The sequence below is a fragment of the Rhipicephalus microplus genome, chromosome 7 (genome assembly GCF_043290135.1).
Source record: "Rhipicephalus microplus isolate Deutch F79 chromosome 7, USDA_Rmic, whole genome shotgun sequence".
Taxonomy (NCBI): domain Eukaryota; kingdom Metazoa; phylum Arthropoda; class Arachnida; order Ixodida; family Ixodidae; genus Rhipicephalus; species Rhipicephalus microplus.
Window position 1 is genome coordinate 129,225,747 of NC_134706.1, and position 19,153 is coordinate 129,244,899.

Below are 19,153 nucleotides of genomic sequence, written 5' to 3' on the forward strand. Positions count from 1 at the left end.
GATGCTACCGATGTCGGGTATTCATTAGCGCACGTGCGTTTAAATTGCCCACGTGTATTCTCGTCGTTCCTGAGTAGATACGAAGTGTTAATCGCCTGTGGCACCTACCCGCATACTAGCGGCACATACCCTCCCGTGTGTATGTGGCACTGTCTGGCGGGAAGTGTTCGACGACGTGTTCAACGAGATGGTTACATTATTCATGTCTTGACCAGGGCGTCATATCCATCAAACCATCTTACCCTCCCATGCTAATTTTAGTGTACGCTAAGTTAAGGGAGTGACCACGGGAGCACCCAAACGTAAGTGGATAGATAGATAGATAGATAGATAGATAGATAGATAGATAGATAGATAGATAGATAGATAGATAGATAGATAGATAGATAGATAGATAGATAGATAGATAGATAGATAGATAGATAAATACGCTCAAGGTCGCCGAAGTTTGCTAAGAAATGTGTGGCATTCAGAAAAAAATCGGAACAATAAAGCTATTAGGTGTAGTAATAAAATCAAAGAACTATAATGCGTAGGATACAAAATGTATTTGCGGTTGTATAGGACGCGAGATGCATTCGTAATGAAAGCCTTACGTGCCAAATATTCGCACACATTTGCTTGCCGGCGGTAGAAAAAGTGTAGGTACCACCAACTGTTGCAATGTCGTCTTAGAATATTTCGCGAGAAAGACCAATCCTTAACCTACTGTCGAGACCTGGTACAATTCAATGTGAATAGAAGCGCTTCCTAATGAGAAGGCACCATTCAATATATTCAATGAAACGTAAAGTAAGAGGAACACTGGGTCATAAATTATGGTTGCTTTTAGCGTGTGCACTACATAAATATTTTTCTTGTATATTGCATTCCGTGTAAATTACGCTGCAATATATTTACTAAATAGTTACCAGCTTACGAGTAACACCAAGAAAAACTTATATTTCAGTACTTTAAGCGATTGGGGAAGGAAAAAGAAAACCATGAATTATTTGGGCGCCATCATATTCTTAACTAAAACATGTCCGTGCAAACTGCCGGCTACGAATCATTCAAATTTGAATTTATATATAATGGTTGCTATCATTATAGGATGAAAAATGTGCAGACCATTTCCGCGATGTAAAATGCCACAATTAGTATTCTTGAATTTCCTATATGAAACTTTTTCTGACAACTCTTACTCGCAAACTTTTTGTACTATGTGGTGTTTCCGAGTAGAATTTCACCTTCAGATGTGTGAAGGTTTTGTTGATTTAAAGTGGTTCAACTTCTTGACAATTAATGGCTGGGAGTGGCCGCGGTAAATTCCGTCAATCAATCAATTTTTGTTTAAATAGTATCAAGTACTTTTAGTCAGCATTAGCCGGGCAGTCTTGAACATACTCTCCTCTGTATGAAATGATTTTCTAATTGTTTAACACATTTCCGCACTCTTTTACACTCATACAAGAAGCCTTACCCAAGAGGGTAACTTTAGTTCACTAGGGCCACGTTTAAAACACTGGCTTCGCTATCCCCTTGCTCATGACTTGAAGTAGTAAAGCCCACCTTGTGTAGCTTGACATACATAACCCCTTCAGAACGCATTACGATTTAATTGTCAGAAATGCCTGAAATTCACGTGGCATAATTCCAAGGCATTCAGTATTACATCAAAAAAAAAGAAAATGAATGAATGCGTAATTTCGCTCATTACCCTAATGAGTGTGCAACTACTTATCTCATTATTTTTCCACTAGTCAACCTCAGTACGTGCATAAAAAATGAACTGTTAGCCACGAAATACATGCACAGTTTTTTGTTTTTGGTTCTATTTATTTCAAGCCGGGAAAAATACTTTTCACGTTGGTCTTGGATCGCGGCACGTCGAACAATTGTCAAACATGGTAGTGTCTCCAGCAAAGTGATTCAGTGATTCTATGAAATAATACGCAGCACAATGAAATGAATGACAGCTAGCTGTTCATTCAGGAAGCCCGCAGAAATGGGCACACCGAGCGTCCAAGCCATTTGAAAAAAAAAAGGCTGCGTGTGACGCCCTTTTGAAGTTGGCGTCCACAATTTTGGGCCAAACCTCATGCTGAAATATTCAAAGCTGAGCATGGAGCCGCATACAATGTAGCATGGTGGTCACGTTGCAGCAAGTGCCTTTCTTAAGTGGCTCTGTGGTCTTACCGGTATCAGCCAGTCTGCGCGCAAGTTCCATCGTAAAGAGCGTCATGTAGAGCTTAGTGCAGGGGTATACGAGGTTTTGCTGGTATTTTTGGAAGCCGACGTCAGCATCAAACGCAGCGAACCAGTGAGCAATAGAGCCCACGTTGATGATGCGGCTCGGTGAACTCTTCTTCAGAAGACCTTGAAAATTATGGATACAGTGTTGTCATCTGCAGAACTTTCTTGGTGCAAAAGCACAAAAACAAATTGTGCAACGTAAAAACCTTGCGCGATACAGCACATTACAACTTCAAAGGGCTTAAATGAAAAATTTAGTATTTTTAGTATAATATTACTACTTTGAAAGCTCTAAAAACCATTATTTTGTCACCGCATATTTGATTAAGAGACAAGAAAGTGAAAAGGAAATGTAACTCTCTTGTCACAAACAAAATGGTGAGACCTCTGCATGTATATGTCAGCACAACGTCTCTTCTTTCAATTCTTTTTGTCGCCTTTTGGTGATATTGGCTAAACAGCATTTCATGAAACATTGTATGGTAAGCTTCTTCCCACCTGAGACGACGACGTACTTTGTTTTTAACGCCTATTACCTATATACATACTTCTAGACACAATCATGACCATCGGCGTCAGAGAGACTGATGCGGAAGCATAGAGGTGGCGTTGGTACTTGACTTTTTTTTATTTGCTCCTATCCTGCGTCTTCTCGCGCCATAAATTGTTTGATGTTGTTAAAGGGTAACATAGTAGGAGGAGAAAATTGTATTTTTAGCTCCAGTTACGTGTGTTCGCTTCCTCAAAAGAAAAGAAAAAGACGCTGTTCTCATGTCAATACATACCGAGAAGGAGGTTTGTCAGCAAGAAGTGACCCAGATAATTTGTCTGGAATGTAATCTCGTATCCATCTTCTGTCTCCGTTCTGCTCGGTGGAGCTGCACATTAGCACATTTTATGATCATTGCACGTGTCAGAAATTGGTTGAAATTTTCATTTTGACAAACCAAGCTATAAAAAGCTGCGCATAAGCTGAAATCGTCCATGCTGTGGTTAAAAAAGCTAAACAAATTTTTTTGAATTCACAAGCTCTCATTGAATGTTACGTTATATGTAATTTTCTCATTCGTGATGAACAAGCTCGATGTGCTTCGTTTTGGATTGCATATCCTTGATTGAGTGAACTTCTGAAATGAATATTTTCAAAACATTTCGGAGAACACCTATAAAAACTTTGTAGGGAACAATTTTTTTATTCTATACCAGGATTCTACGTTCACAGCGTAACGTGGAAAATGCTATGCTTCGCTTAGCGTAAGATGGTTTAGAAAAAAATATCTGAATATCGAAAATTCTTTTATCACCGTTGCATGTTTCTGTTCAAAATATTGAACAATTTTCGTTATTTATCAAAATAGCCCACAAGAATTGCGAAGTTTTCTGAGTGACTTATCATTCAGACTTTGAGTCTAATAGCACAAGATCATACAGTTTCGTATGTTAAAACATTAAATTTTTGGACGGGTACGAAGGTTCACTCTCTGCTCGTGATGAATCTTGCGTAATTAGTGTGACCATAGCTCGGTCCTTCGTTTTCTCATTAACGCGTTTATAATAAAAGCAGTGGTATGTGTTCCCCACACACCTGAAAGTCCTTCACATCCCTTTTGAGAAAATCAACCATGATGTAGGGCAGCGCATCGTTGGCGTAAATACCAACTCCCACAAAAATATTCAGACGCGGCGTAGGGTGCCTATGCCCTTGGACAATGTTGATCATTCTGTTCTTCGGGATGATGTACGATTGACTATTGAAAGTAGCAATTTCAATAGTACAATTCGTTCCCCATGGTGAAAGGTAAATACAGTGGAACCTAGATGAGACGTACGAGGAATAACAGACAGGACGAGTGCTCCCCGTACCTCCGGTTTACGGTCTCCGTTTGGGTGAAGATCCAGTAGTAATATGCGTAGACGTTGAAGCAGTACCACATCAATTCGTATATATATTATTCTAAGTTACGGTCACTCCCCCTTTTTTCATTCAGCTTTCTGCGCCTGTGTGGTGCAGATACATAAGTGAAGTAAGGATATTGATAACCCTCTAGTAAACCAGCAACAGGGCTCGCAGCCGCTCGGTTAGCTTGGTAGTCACCAAATCAGTATTGGGTCAGAGGAGTTTATGACGAATATCAGTGACGGGTGGTAACACAAAAACCACAACACGCATTTCGTCCACAGCGTGATTTAGAGAGAGAGAGAAGAAAAATATCATAAAAGTAGGGAGGTTAACTAGACTACGTCCAGTGTGCTACCCTGCACAAGATAGAGAGGAATGAGGGAGAAAAGAAGAGAGGAGATACAAATTGTACATAACACACACACCGCACACACAGTTCAGGTTTCACAAGTGGTCGCTGAGTGATGTTGCCCTCAAGAAAGTTAGAAGAGCTCGTGTGGCTTTCTGGGCTGAAGTAATTGAAGGCCACGCTCCCAAGATTTCCAGAGTAAAGGGTCGATCATCCAACTTCATTAAGGCACACTGGAGAGTCTGGATGCCCATCTCAGAGCCGCTCACTTCGTTTTTCAAGAAAACTGCCAGATAGCGCTCATGTCTCGCGTTTGACATGACTGGATGCGCTCGTTCACCTCCACTGCACGCTCGAGACACTCTAACGCAGCGCCTACAAAATACCAGTCACCGATTTTCTTGCCCAGAACATCAAATAAATGTTTTGTTCATTCTCTCCACACGCAAAACTATCCTTTTTCGATGACATTTGCAGGTTAACAGCCACATACGGGGCCATTTTTTTAAGGAGCGATGCTTCTCATGCCCACCTCTCTGCCGTAACTGTCACCGTCGTCACCGTCACAGCGTTCTACGCCGGGTAAGTGTGCCGACCGAAACTACATGAGCGCATCCCTGTGAGTGAGGGGCGCAGACACGATGAAATATGGCTCCCGCTGTGCCGCGCACTCGCTTGATTTGTCGTTCCCGCCACCGAGTGCAGCAAACGCCGCATGAAAGCAAGCAGCCATGTCAGGCTCTTAGTAGTACGTGTCCCATTTCTAAGAGCCTTTACTCATCAGTTGTGTTCGTACACGGAACAATTGCTAGGGTTTTAAAGACGATATTAAAAACGATACTATTTCTTGGCATACCTAAACGCAGACATTTCGGTCTGTCTGTTTGTATTTTGCTTGTGTGTATGTCAACCGAAACAACAAAACTATTAGGCCAAAGTTAAACCACTTCCTCAACGCCCACCAATCTTGATCTGGTTTCTACGTTCACACTTGTGCACATTGTCGATCAAGAAGCAAACATTACGCACACATCGGGCGCGTTATAATCATGTCGATATTTGGAGGTCTAGAAAAGGCATAAATGCGTACACACTTTTTACGACCGCAGTGATTACTATTACGTTGTGCTGAGCATGAGACGCTATGCACGAAAAAATTATGGATCACTTTTCCGAAGAGAATCCTGACGGGGTGCAAAGCAGCAGTGGTGCGCCCGATGTTTGAAACGAGTGTCGATGCGAGGGCTGGAAGGACGGTTTGAACAGAGACTCGGTGTAACGTTTACTCGAGTAAACTTTCGTTTGAAACACAGAGACATAGGAGTTGGGTTGGGTTTCGTGTAAATTTCATTTTAGATAAATGAGCCCAAAGAGCACTTCCATTCGACTTGCGGTCGAGCGTTGCGGGTGATGAAGAGGGTGAAGCGAGATGATGTGTTACGAGCAGGCTGAGGAGCCGGCAACTGCGGGTGCTTTGGCGAGTGTGCTGCGGGCGAGAGGAAGATTGACTTTCACCAGGAAGCGTACGAGGGGAGCATGACGTCAACGCGCAGCTGTGACCACAGCTACTCTGCAACGCTCCAACACCTGCCACGAGAGAAACGCGTTTCGGCGCGACCGCATGAACGCACGTACGTAAGGCGTTACACAGGTCATTCAATAAACTGCTTCGCATCTAATAGGCTGGTGTTTTTTACGCTTTGCTAAGACCGTATGGTACCGCCACCTCAGGTGGCTCTGCATTCTATAGATTATGGTCTCGTCAGCAGATTATGGACATTCAGCAGCAGTCAGTGGCTAAGTCAACATCATCTAAGTGCCTCTTCTTTTATCCGCATGTTGTCATGTAGACTGTCTCCGTATCAGTTTTCCACGTGGATGGAAAGGTTCTCCAATCAATTGATAGGATTCCGTTGGTGGAACTCTGGACCTGCGCAGTCATCTGTCACCGCTTCACAAAGGCTATAAAAAACAGCGCTCGACAGCACTGCCGCCACATTCGCCAGCAGTTCGTGGCTAAGTCGACATCATGTAAGCGCCTCTTCATGTATCCTCAGGTTGGTTGCGCTACATTTTTATTAGCTTCTGTTATAGCTACAGCGTGACTGCTGCTGAGCCATTGAGCGTTTTGTTTATTTTGTCTTGCCGTGATCTAAAATTGCCGTGAAATAGTGACCTCATGAAGAGGGTGGAATGACTCGAGATGAAGTTGGAAAATAAGTTGAAGGAGCTTGTGACTGACTTACCAGGAAGGCTCCTAGAAAAAATCAAAAGCAACTCTATCGAGGAACGAGGTTCACTTTGTGAGACAGTGGAATTTCTAAATAAGGAATAAGATGCAATGCGCGCGATACAGGAGGAGCTCATTGCCACGAAAATAGCCCTTGGGGATGAAAATGAAACCCTAAGAAGAAAGCTGGCAGATCTTGATCAGTGTTCCAGGATAAACAACGTCAAAATAAAGGGTTCCCCGAGTACTCAAGGAGGAGAATGCACTGCGTTTCTCAAGCTATTTGGTCAGGCAATAAATTGCCCTGTCTCGGCTGATGAAATTGATTGTGTTCATTGTGTTGCTGCAAAATCTGGTGAAAAATATAATTGCACGTTTCGTGTTTCGTGAGAAGAAAAATGAGTTTGTTAAAAAGGCACGCAAAGCACAGCTTCACACATCCCAGATTGGCTTTAGTGGAGCGACTGATCGGGCTGTGTATGCAAATGATCACTTGACCCTCGAGAACAATAAGCTGTTTTCAAAAGTCCTTGCGCTGAAGAAAGAAAAGAGGTGGTCTTTTCTCTGGACAGAAAACTGCCAGATAAAGGCAAGAAAGACGAGTGACAGCAGGTTTTTCCGCATTCAAGCTGAATCAAGTCTGCGCATGTTCCCGAAGAACTTTTTTTTTCTTTTCGACTGTGTTGATGAAATGCCACATAAAAAGGGAAACATGGCTTCACTGCCACCCATAGATGTTCGATCTTTGATAGATTATAACAATCCCTGCCTACATCACTCAAACGCGAGAAGCCTTTGGCGTAATTGCAATAACATCACTTGCTTCTTACTTCCCTTTTGATGCCGATTTCATTCGTATGCATCACCGAAACCAGGCTTTTTCATGATGATTATGACTTGTTTGAATTTCCGTCTTATAATATATTTTCTCTTTTCAGACCAAACACTATCATCTTTACTCGAAATTTGAAGTTAAACACGTGACTGGCTTTTTTTTTCATTTGCTGGCTTTGTAGTTAGCAGAAAAACAATTATGTAAACAATGCTAAAAGCTGTCTGATCGGACGTTTTGCAAGCCGATGTTTAGTTTAGTCACTCGAAGTTTTACCAACGTTTGTTGATTCAAAAATTTGGTGCATAAATTGCATTATTTAGGAAGAAAAAACGTAGTGTGACTTCCTTCTTGCAATCGTCGTCAACATGACTGTTGTCGCATCGTGAGAGTGTTTGGCGGCACATATATAACTGTGGCGAGAGATGGCTGGACCAGTCTGTATAGTTCGAACTATTCGTAAATCCTGGATTGTCACACTAATTAAAGGAATACAAATTTTAGGACTAAGGACTGATACCAATTGATATAATGTCGATAGTAAACGCCTATACATGTATAAAGAGAAGTTTTTTTCACAATGTAGCCCCGCCGCAATGGTTTCAGGTACCCGGCTTCTAACCTGCAGGTCACAGGATCGGATTCCGGCTGCGGCGCTTGAATGTTTGATGGAGGTGGAAATACTGTAGGCCCGTGTTCTCAGATTTGGGTGCACGTCGAAGAATCCCAGATGGCCGCTATTTCCGAGCCCTACACTACGGCGTTTCTCATTATCATATGGTGGTTTTGAGACGTTTAACTCCAAATATCTATGTATTTTCATAATTGTATGTTCCAAATTTTCATAATACCAATTATTACTTTTTTCTATACTAAGAACAACTCATGGAGAGGTATGGGGAACGATTAGAACGTTGTGCACTCACACAATACGCCGGCATTGTTGATCAGCACGTCGAGGTGCTCCTCCTGAGCGACCACCTGGGACGCGAACTGCCTGATGGAGGCGAAGGAGCAGAGGTCCAGGCGCATACACAATGGTCGCACGCCGGTGTCACGCCCGATCTCCTCTGCAGTTGCACGAGCCTTATTGACGTCTCTGCAGGCCAGGATAACGCGAGCCTTGCGCCGGCACAGCTCACGGGCAGTCTCCTTGCCGATTCCTGTACTTCGACAAGAATTCATGTTTCCTTCACAAGAGTTGTAATAATCGTGTTTCATTTTCTTAAGTACTAGTGCCAAGAAATTATCCCGTGACCTACGGGTGTGCAGTCCAACACCATAACTACTAGACTACCGTGGCGGGTAAAACACTGCAATGTACACACATGCGACACAGGAGTGTATTCTGAAAACCAAGTGATTGCCATTGTTTGGGCTGATGCACGTCACTGTTCACCTCTTGCAGGTAATCTGAGCGCAACAGCCAGCTGCTCCTTCAATATTCTCGTACGTTCATTAGCGGCGTAGGCTTAGGCAGGATGATGATGACACTGATGACGATGTACTAGACGCTATCATACCCACTCTACGTCATTCAGATGGCGATGAAGAATAAGCGCGATCCACACCATACATTCTCTTTCTGCCATAGATGAAAACGAACGTGAATGTGCTCTTGCCCGTGAACGCCAATGCAGACACCGTCAACAAACTACCCTGGAGGCGATGGCTCTGGAAGCAGCGGAAAAAGAGCAACGCCCACACCAAACTGCTACCTTGGAGTGGAGGGTACCGGAAGGGGCGGATCAATCCCACCCCCTCAAAAAAAAAAACACGTTTTACATACTCTGCGCACACGTTGTCACTGATACACGTGCGTGATTGCGCAATGAAATGGGTGATTTACGGTAAGAACGATCGCCAGTGATTCATCCACTTGTCATAACAACCTTCGTGGAGATGCGTGGAATTTTTTATCGCCACCTCACCCAAATGGGCATCCTTCTACTTCCCTACTCCTTAAAATCATTATGAATAAGACTTAAGAGATACCTAGCATTTACAATAGCAGTAATCACTCTAAGAATTCCAAGAGGCTCTCTGAAGGCTTTTTCCAGCTTACACTTTGACGTTGCAGTGGTATTACAGCCAGGATGTCTATGCCTTGGCGAAACGAAAATCTGTACCTCTAACGTGCGCAAGAGCTCCTTGCGCATATGCACCGCAAGAACTTGGGTAAATCAAAGTAGTCAGCGCTGGTCCAATCGAAATATTGTCATTAGCGTAAGAGACCAACCAAGTTCCTTTGCGGTCGTAATAAATATATGATAAAGAAAAACATAGCTGATGCTTCTGTAGTAATCCAGCGATAAGCGCCAGGACCACACTGGTTCACTGGCTAAGCATCTGTACGGATATATTGGCCGAGAATTTTTATATTACATCGAAAACAGTTATTCCACGTATGACTGAACGAAGAATGACAGGTCGACCTCTTAAATTTATTCCAATATTTTTTGTAATGCCGCCTGATGATTGGAAAATAATATATGTAATTGGGTTTGATGAAAAAAAATTATTTTTCGAAGCACAGTGCATTCATAATGACGAAGAACTGGAGAGCCATGCTTAGCTGATTTGCTGTTTTTGCCACTTTGGTGATGAGTTAAACCAAATGTGTTAAAACTGAATACCTTAAATTTGTTTAGCAAATAATAGGCACATTGTGGGTTGAGTTCGAGTACGTTTTGATTCTCTGAATAGTGTAGGTATTTTTGTAAAAATAATTGAAATTGATCAAGAAAGTGTCGTCCTGCCTATTTTGCGGGTCTATATTTCAAAATAAGCGCATAACAGACCAGCCGAAATTCTGGATTAAGTTCTCAGCATGCTTACTTATAAACCTTTAGAGCCTATATTATTAATATTTTTCAATGAAGAGTTACAATAGCTCTAGCTTCAAGAACGCAGCGTTCAATAGAAAATTGTGACGAGCAAAAAAAACCTTTTTGACAATTCTTCAACTTTCTGCGCTTACGATCCTGCACATGAGCTTTGTAATCAATAAAAACATGTTGCACAATTTGGTTTCACATGTAGGTACGGCCGATTAAATAAGGCCCTTGCGCATGTATAGGCAATTGTAGATCGAACTTCGCACCCGCTAAGTTTATGGAACGCAGGCCTACACCTATAGGTACCTTAGAAAGCAACAATCAGTGAAATAGCTGTCGGCTGCACTGAGGATGCCATTTTTGAAATGATTTGATCAAGGGAGCGGCCATGAGTGCGGGATTACCGAGCAAGCAAGAGCGGACAGTCCGGCGTGTTCCGCTGCGGAGAGGGCTCGTTTGCGTGTCCTCAAACGAATAGATTGCTATACCGCTGGAGGTAGCTTTAAAGCAAGTGCCTCGGAGTGACGGAAATTTATTCGCCCTTTGCTCGCATCGCAGCCGTGCGCACCTAGTAAACACGGCTAAGAAAGAAGTATGGACGTAGTATAAGTTATTTGCGCTTTTTGTTTGTTCTGGTGGCTAACGCACTAAGATGCTAACCCGCAGGGCACGGGATGGAATGCCGGTCGCGGTGGTCGAGTTTTCGATCGAGGCGATGGTGCTTTAGGCCCATGTGCCTACATTTGGGTGCATGTTAGTGAACCTCAGGTGGCCCAAAATTTTCCGAGCCCTCCACTACGGCGTCGCTCATATTAATAAGGTGGTTTCGGGATGTCAAATTTTACCAAGTATTATACTAGTGACTGCGCTAGCGTAAAGGTGCCACTCTAGCAGCCAAGTCAAAAGAGAACAAACGCAAAACTCTAAATAACCAGATGCGCCTGCCCATCTCAGATGACAGAAGCAGACGACGCGTACTAGCCGAGTGCACAGTCCTCTACTCACACCTCAGTGGACTCCCAGAGTGCTTGCGCTTCAGTCGGCCTCCCGTGCGTCTCATGGCGGCAAAGTATAGCTCTAAGTGGAGTTATTGTGCAGACAACCGTTTGATGCACAAGAAGCTAATGCAACGAAACAATATTTTCGCAGAGTTAACAGCTTATACGCCACACTTTGATGCCGCAGTGCCTCAAGGAACCACGCGTACAATACTCTATTCCAATCCTTCCCTACCATGTCTCTCACAACTGATTTGCAGCGGTGACACGTAGTTACCCGATACAGTATCATGCTAAATTGAAAAGCCGTGCGCGATCAAAATGTCATACATTCTTCAGACCTACATGGTGTGCTCAGTTTTTCGCAAGGGCTTTATTCGACGGGCCCTCTTTGCACCGGAACCCGCTGGACTGCGCCTGCTTGCTTGCTCGGTAATCCCGCCTTCATGGCCGCTCCCGTGAACAATTCTTTTCAAAATTGGCATCGTCAATGCAGCCTAGATATATTTTAGTGCTGCTTGTCTTTCAAGAAACTTAAGTATTGGCCTGCATTCCATGTGGTTTGCGGACAAAAAGTTCGATTTACAATTACCTATCTTCGCGCAAGGGCCTTACTCGATGGGCCGTAACTGCAAGTAAAACCAAACTATGCAACATATTTTATTTATTGCGGAAGCTCCTCTGCAGGAGAATAGGTGGGTAAACTTTAAGATAAACTTAAAATATTTTTAGCCATCGTTCGAATTTTTCGTAGTATTTTCTTTTCTTAAGGGTAACGCTACTGTATCTCTTTATTGGAAAGCGTACTTTATAGAAGCTTTAGCACTTTTTAAAATGAGCTTGCTTAGAACGTAATCCAGAGTTCTTGCCACACTGTCCTACGCCCTTATTGAAATGGAGACGTGCAAAGTGGGCAAGAAAAGATATTCTGGGTTGATTTTCAGGTATTTTATAGTAATCAGCACTCCGCGCAAGAAAGCGATAAATAAATAAACTTGTCGCAGAAACAAGGCGAATCAAGCGTGGACGGCGTTCAATGCAAATGAAAAGCAAGAATTTACTCCAGAATAAACTTCCATGACTTTAGCCAGGTTTCAAAGTGAACGAGAAGTGCGTAAACCAAGGAATACAATGTCTCCTCGGTTCACTCCCGTTTCTTGTTTACTTGCGTAAGCTTGCTGTCTCAATTCTTTCAGGTATTCCTTGTTCCATCTTTCCCACCAATCTTTCATGACGTTTTGCCGCTTTCTCCAGATTTCTTCAATTTTGACTTTGCGTTTATCTTCATCATTACCTTGAAGTCTATATTTTTTGACCTATTATGTGAGCCGGCACAATACGTAGTGGTTCATCCGGTTCGCTGTATAAATACTTAAGTCAACGGCCTGTTGTTAAGCACCACTTCAACTTCACAGGTTATTGTTTCCAGCTCTTCCCTAGTTAGCAATCTCTTTCCGATTAATTTCCCCACTGATTATTTCTTGCTTCGTATTATCCTTTCATATTAGCCTCCCCACCAAGGCGCTTGTTCGGCGATGAACTTCTATTTATTGATCTCCTTGGTTAGCTCTTTTAGAAAATCCTTCTTGTAATTCCTCCAATATATGATTGATTTCTCTGTTACATTTTTTGAATGTCTTTGCGTCGTCATTATATATTGTGCGACATAAGCCCCTTCTCGCTGTAAATTTTCTGAATGCATGTAAGGATGCTTCCATTTTGCAGTTGTTGACAACTTCGAGATTTACAGCTCTTGTTGTGGTCACACACGAATACTGCGATGTACAGTTTTGTCATGCCTTTCCCGGCGTCTTTTACAAGCATCGGGCTTACAAAATTTACACCAGTTACTTCAACTGGTTGTTGGTGGTTTACTCTGTCAGCAGGCAGTGGTGCTGTGTCTTGCTTAACTGGTTTAGCGTCAAATCGCTGACACTTTGAACAACCATGAATAACCTTCTTCAGCAGCTGCCTTCCTTCGATTATCCAATACTTCGTTCTAAGCTGTGACAGTGTTGTACTGACTTCTTCATGTAACGCGAGTTGATGCACATGTCCTACTAGCAGCTTTGTAGGGGCTGCCACTTAGATAGCACAAATGGATGTTTTTCGTTGTATGACAGTCCACTTTGAGACAGACGACCCTTGTGCCTTATTAGCCCTTGCTCATCTTCAAAGACTTCCCTACCACAAAAAAACATCCTTGTTGTCTTAGTCGTATTGCTCTTGTTGAGTATAATATGTTGCCGTATCTTTTGTTGCTCTAGTTTTATTATCGCCGTCTCTGCATTTTTCAGTTCCTCAAAACTTACATAGCTGAATATTCGCTTCTTTCTTATAATCTGTATGTATCTTAGAACCCAAGCTGTTAATCTGTGCAATCTTAGGTAGGTGCCATATTTCTCTGCATCGATCATGGCCGGCATTGACGTGTATATGTTAGTCGCACGCTTTTAGCTTCATTTTCTTTTGTTCATATGGCATATTCTCTCTACAGTCATTAGAATAGTGGGTATCAGTCTTACAGAATATGCAAAACTTTGCCGCAGTGCTCGGAAAAATAACCATTTTTTTTCTGTTGCCTGCTGTCAAATTTGTTGCCGTGGCTTTCCTTCCAATCTACCAATTACTCTCTGCCGTCAACTAAGCATTCCATATATTTCATTGAACGCTTCAAAGTTTCTTCATGATGTTTAGTTGCATTCTGATCTCGATCTGAAGACCTACCGGCCAATTCTTTTTGTTTCAGTTGGAGCCCCATGTGCAGCTCCGCACGTAAAGATCTTTTCAATACTGGTAGTAGCATCGATGCATAGGACTCGATTTTCACGCCTAAGGAATTAAGCCCACGTGTGTGCATTTGTACCTCGTCTGACAGTTTTCTCAATCCTTCATAGTCACTGCAGCTTGCGACTGTACTCAGGTTAGTTAGCTCTTTCATGTGCATTTTTACAAGCGCTTAGTCTTTCTCGTATCGTTGCTTGAGCATGTCGATAGCTTTCCAAACTTGCACTCTGAATATTGAAGTCCCTTAACAGTAGGTGCCGCTCTCCCGGTTAGTAGTGATAGAAGGTACGTGAACTTTCAGTTCTCTTTTAATTCTGTTCTCGCGTTAACAGCCACTTTGAACTGATGCCAGAATATCTGCCACTTCCTTCTGTAGCCATCAAACTTCATCAATTTCACCTTTGCGGCGCTTGGCTGGCATTGTCATTGGAAGTTGATTGTTCCCTCACTAGCTCGCGATGTTCTTGTCCGCGAAAGTAAGCATTGATGTCATGCAGAGTGCTAATTGTCTTTAGCTCGTACTCAACTGTCCTCGAAGACTTGGCTTCGGCTGTTTCTGGCGTTATGAACTGTTCCATCCATTTGTAAACTTTCTTTAACATGTCGGCAATGCTTCTGAACTGGCTGGCTCGCAGTGATATTGCCTTAGGTCTTCATTCTCCGGAAGCTTATTCTCTGCTTCGTTTACTAGGCGGGTTATTTGCGTTTTCAGCACTTTTCTTTTTTTTTTTGAAATTACTTCTCTGTTGTTTTTGAAAAATTGAGGAAACGGCTGGTCTCTGACATATTTCAGCGGCGAATCTTCATCGATAGCTGTGTCGTCCTCCGTGTCTGTGCCGCTCCCTCAGATGGCGATGTCCCGTATCGCTGCCGTTGGGTCGCACTGGGAATCCTCTTCATGCGTCCTCGCAGGCCTGTCCTTCGACCTGTTATTCAGTGGCCAGTGGGGAGAAGAAAAGCCGCCATTCTGGCCAAGACACCACGTAACAGAAACGAGACGAGACAAGCGTAGACAGCGTTTAACGCGAACAAAAAGTAACAATATTCTTTCTTTTTTGCTCATTAACGCGCGCGCTCTTCCATGCCCCCTTGTCTTCTTTTTCATCTCCTTGTCTTCGGTGAGTTTCAATAGAACGCAAGCAAAAACATACAAACGTTTTGTTAAATACTTTTGAGGTACACAACTTTAGTATATTTTGAGTGTTTCTCACCAAATCCGGTAAAAAACACCACAGCAGGTAAGCTTGGCACTCCAAATTTTCGTCAATATTGATCTACTATGCTTCAAATTTTTCTTCAGACAAAGCCAATTAAACATCTCTTTCCTCTCCTCATAGTACATTATATAAAACTTTGAAATATTTTCAAAAATTTGAGCGGCCACGCATTGTTCGATATTGCGTTGAATCACCCTTATGAGAAGCTGTGCCCGTGCTTCAGTCACGCATTATGATGCATTATCTGGAGATGCGTCAAGTTTGTATGATGATTCGGGAGCATTCAGTTTTACATTCAAAGAAAGAAAATGACGCAATGTTTTGTTTTGTTTGAGATTCAAATAATAGGGTTAATTAGCGTGAAAATGATATTTTATTATTCCGCAAACAGTCAGCTTCCATAGTTGCATAAAAAATAAACTATTAGGCCTGGAATACATGCACAATTTGTTTTGTTGGTGTGTTCATTTGGAGCGAAAAAGAGAAGTCTTTTCGCTGGTCCTGGTACACGACATGCGGAACAATCGTCCGACATCTTAGTGTATCCAGCCAAGTGATGCTCTGCACCAATATGCAGCTTATCGAAGATGAATTATCTCCAGTTGCCCATTCATAAGGTCTGCAGGAATATGCACACCAAGTTTCAAGCCATTTGCTAAAACTCGCAATGCGTGGTGTGTCATCAATGTTGACGTTTACATTTGTACACAACGTGACAGAAAGCGTTGTGATATCACAATAATAGCCGATTCTGGCCCTGTAAGTGTCCACTGCCACCATAGGTGGGGTCGTAACCACTATGGCGATAAATATAAAGAATAATAATAAATATCATGGACGGAATGCGAATCGAACTTGGGCCCTCTGAGTGGCAATCCAGTGCTCCACCACTGAGCTGTGCCCGTTTTTTTTCTTTATGACTAAGCAGTGCGCGTGCTTCCAACTTCATTGCAAGCTAGTCCCATGCAGGCTTCATGTCGTGTAAGGAGTCACGTTAACACCTGTAATAAGGTGTTTTCAAACGTTAAAGTAACTACCAGGCCACACACAATGCGAATGGCGCAGCGATTGAGTCATTAAGCCATAAATTGAACATAAATACTTACAAGTGGTTAGATGGTACCACTTTTTTTTCCGAAGATTGACACATAATGACATGATGGACGCTTCCCCCCTACACAAAAATTACAATTATTTATATCATAGTGGGTACCATGAAAGTCTGCTTGTAGTAGTTGTCCCACGAGGGTTAAAAAAAAGGGGGTGGGGCTGCAGAAAAGTGACTCTTTCAGTTTCGCTGTGACTGTGCTGCGCGCTTTCTTTAAGCGATACACTTTAAGCCGCCTTAAAGCATGCACGTTTCTTGATAGGCCAGGTTTAAAAGGCCACTCATCACCCCGCGTTCAAAGACGAGGGTGTGATTTTCTCCTCTCCTTCATATACACGAAGCATCCTCTTCGCCTCTTCGTTCTTGAATGCGCGTGAACAATATCAGCACTAAGCGCTCGAGCCTATCAGCATTTCGCACATCTCGGCTGCAGGCTGTTGCGTGGTTGTAAACTAAAAAAAAAAATGAAATTTGATCGATTGATTGTGCACAATATTCATGCGACACAAAGAAGAACGGATGGGCAGCTGCATGGCAAAGTAGTGAGGGAGACTAATCGCATGTGATATTTCGCGTATATCAACGATTCAAGAGCGTGTACGCTGTAGACCTCACGGCTACTACTGTCTACGTCACAGTAGTGCGCCAAGAAGCACGACAAATATCAGGAAAGCATATTGCGTCCTTTTTTGTATTTCGGGAGCTTGGTGAGTGGCCCTTTAAGGCATGGGATGCATGGTAGCGACAGACACGGAGTCTATGGTTAAGCCACGCCCAATGAAGGAGACACCTCACGCAAGTGATTTCTGCCGCGCCGGCTACGCTTACGCCGCTAGATTGGATAAAGCCATAGGATGCGCAAAAAAAAGTACGGTGCATAATACCGGAGAAGGAAAGACGCATCGTGATGGGATGCTTGGTCCTATGAGAGTAGAGCAATGACAATGACGAGAAATGGGGTTTGGGTTTATTTCCAACACAAAAAGTTGGCGGTTCCCCAGGCAAAAAAGCTGTTGAAAAACAGCTTGAAGGGACCTGGGGGACCGTACAGGCAGCAGCGAATAAAAAGTATAACTAACACGACATGATACAACTTATACAAATTGACAAGATATAATAGCATCGGTACATAGCAAAGTAAATATAAGGAGGTACAACAAAAATGCACAGATACAGCGAAATAAATGTAACAGGGAAATGCATCAGAAATTAAAATGCACCCATATAACTAGGATAACTGCACATACCGAAAATGCAAACGTTTGAACGTATAAAAAATGCAATGCAAGAACAGTGGTGCAGTGACAGTTAATGAGGTTATGCTGTAACGGCTGCACAGTCATTTAATAGGAAGTGTCTTATTTGTTTTTTTAAATCTGTAGAATGGGATATCAAAGTTTATTTGTGAAGATACACGATTTATTAGTGCAGGTATCTGATAGCTGAGGGCTGACCTTCCGTAGTTCGTACGTGTTCTTGGTATTGGTGTTTGTGTATTACGTAGTGGATAACGTCTTGATGTTGCATGTGCAATATCTATCAGATCATATTTCTGTATGTGCAGGAAGAGTTTATAATCCTATAATTTGGTTGCTTTAAGCAAATTATACTTAACAAATAAAGGATTTGTAAGTAAGTCTTTTGGCTCACCAATATAGTTCTCGAAAAGTCTGAGCACTTTCGTTTGCATTGTTTCCAGTTTGTAGTAATCAGTAGTTGTTGTGGTACCCCAAACAAGTGTGCAATAAGATAAGCGGGAGTAGAAATGCGCGTAATATATCGCCTTTTTAGATGTAAAGGAATTAACTTGGATAGTTTAAATATTATACCGGCTCTGCTTAGCTCTGAAGTGAGTTTATTGATGTGTGTATTCCACGATATGCTTTCTTCAAACCACACGCCTGAAAATTTCTGACATTTTACGTGCTCTAAGACGGTGCCCTGATACGTTAGCGTAAGCTCTGTGTCACAGGGATTATTAACGGGCTTAAAGAGGACGTAATTAGATTTCTTTTTATTTATGGATAGTTTATTAGCGTAAAGCCAACCATCCAACTGAACAAGATATTCGTTTATCACTTTCTGAAGCTGAGTAACTGTGTGCGCTGAAAAAAAGACGTTGGTGTCGTCAGCGTACATTACTAACTTGGGAGAGTTACAAATATTTAATAAGTCATTAACGTACAATATAAATAACAAGGGTCCCAGAATCGACCCCTGGGGCACTCCTTGTGTTATCGTGGTTGTAGGGGAGGTAACATCTCAAATTTTGACACACTGCTTTCTGCAAGAAAAATAATTTTTTAAAAGATCTAGGGCGAAGCCGCGAATGCCATAGTCATTAAGTTTCAGTAGCAGAATGTCGTGATTAACGCAATCGAACGCTTTCCTTAGATCAATGAAAAGACCTACACTGTAGAGTTTGTTTTCAATGTCATGTAGTATTTTATCCTTTACATGTAACAAAGCGAGCTCAGTGCTTTTCTTTTTCTGGAAACCGTATTGTGCATTGTTTATGATTTGGTGTTCATTTTTGAAATTAACAAGACGCGTGTTGATGACATTTTCAAATACTTTAGATAACACAGGTAGCACCAAAATGGGTCTGTAATTACTTATATCCCCAACAGCACCTGCCCTATGTATCGGGCATATACGAG

At 42.4% G+C, this 19,153-nt stretch overlaps 1 protein-coding gene across 2 annotated transcripts in view; it reads right to left on the reverse strand.

The window, feature by feature from the left end:
- The window catches only part of LOC119183134 (retinol dehydrogenase 11), a 57,194-nt gene that overhangs the window by 10,679 nt on the left and 27,362 nt on the right, over window positions 1-19,153 (reverse strand). For both annotated transcript variants that reach the window (XM_075868296.1, XM_037433584.2), the window contains exons 3-5: window positions 8,473-8,709; window positions 3,021-3,113; window positions 2,179-2,358 (exon numbers count right to left, since the gene is read on the reverse strand). In XM_075868296.1, the coding sequence (XP_075724411.1) occupies window positions 2,179-2,358; window positions 3,021-3,113; window positions 8,473-8,709 (510 nt within the window). The remainder of the gene's footprint in view (window positions 1-2,178; window positions 2,359-3,020; window positions 3,114-8,472; window positions 8,710-19,153) is intronic.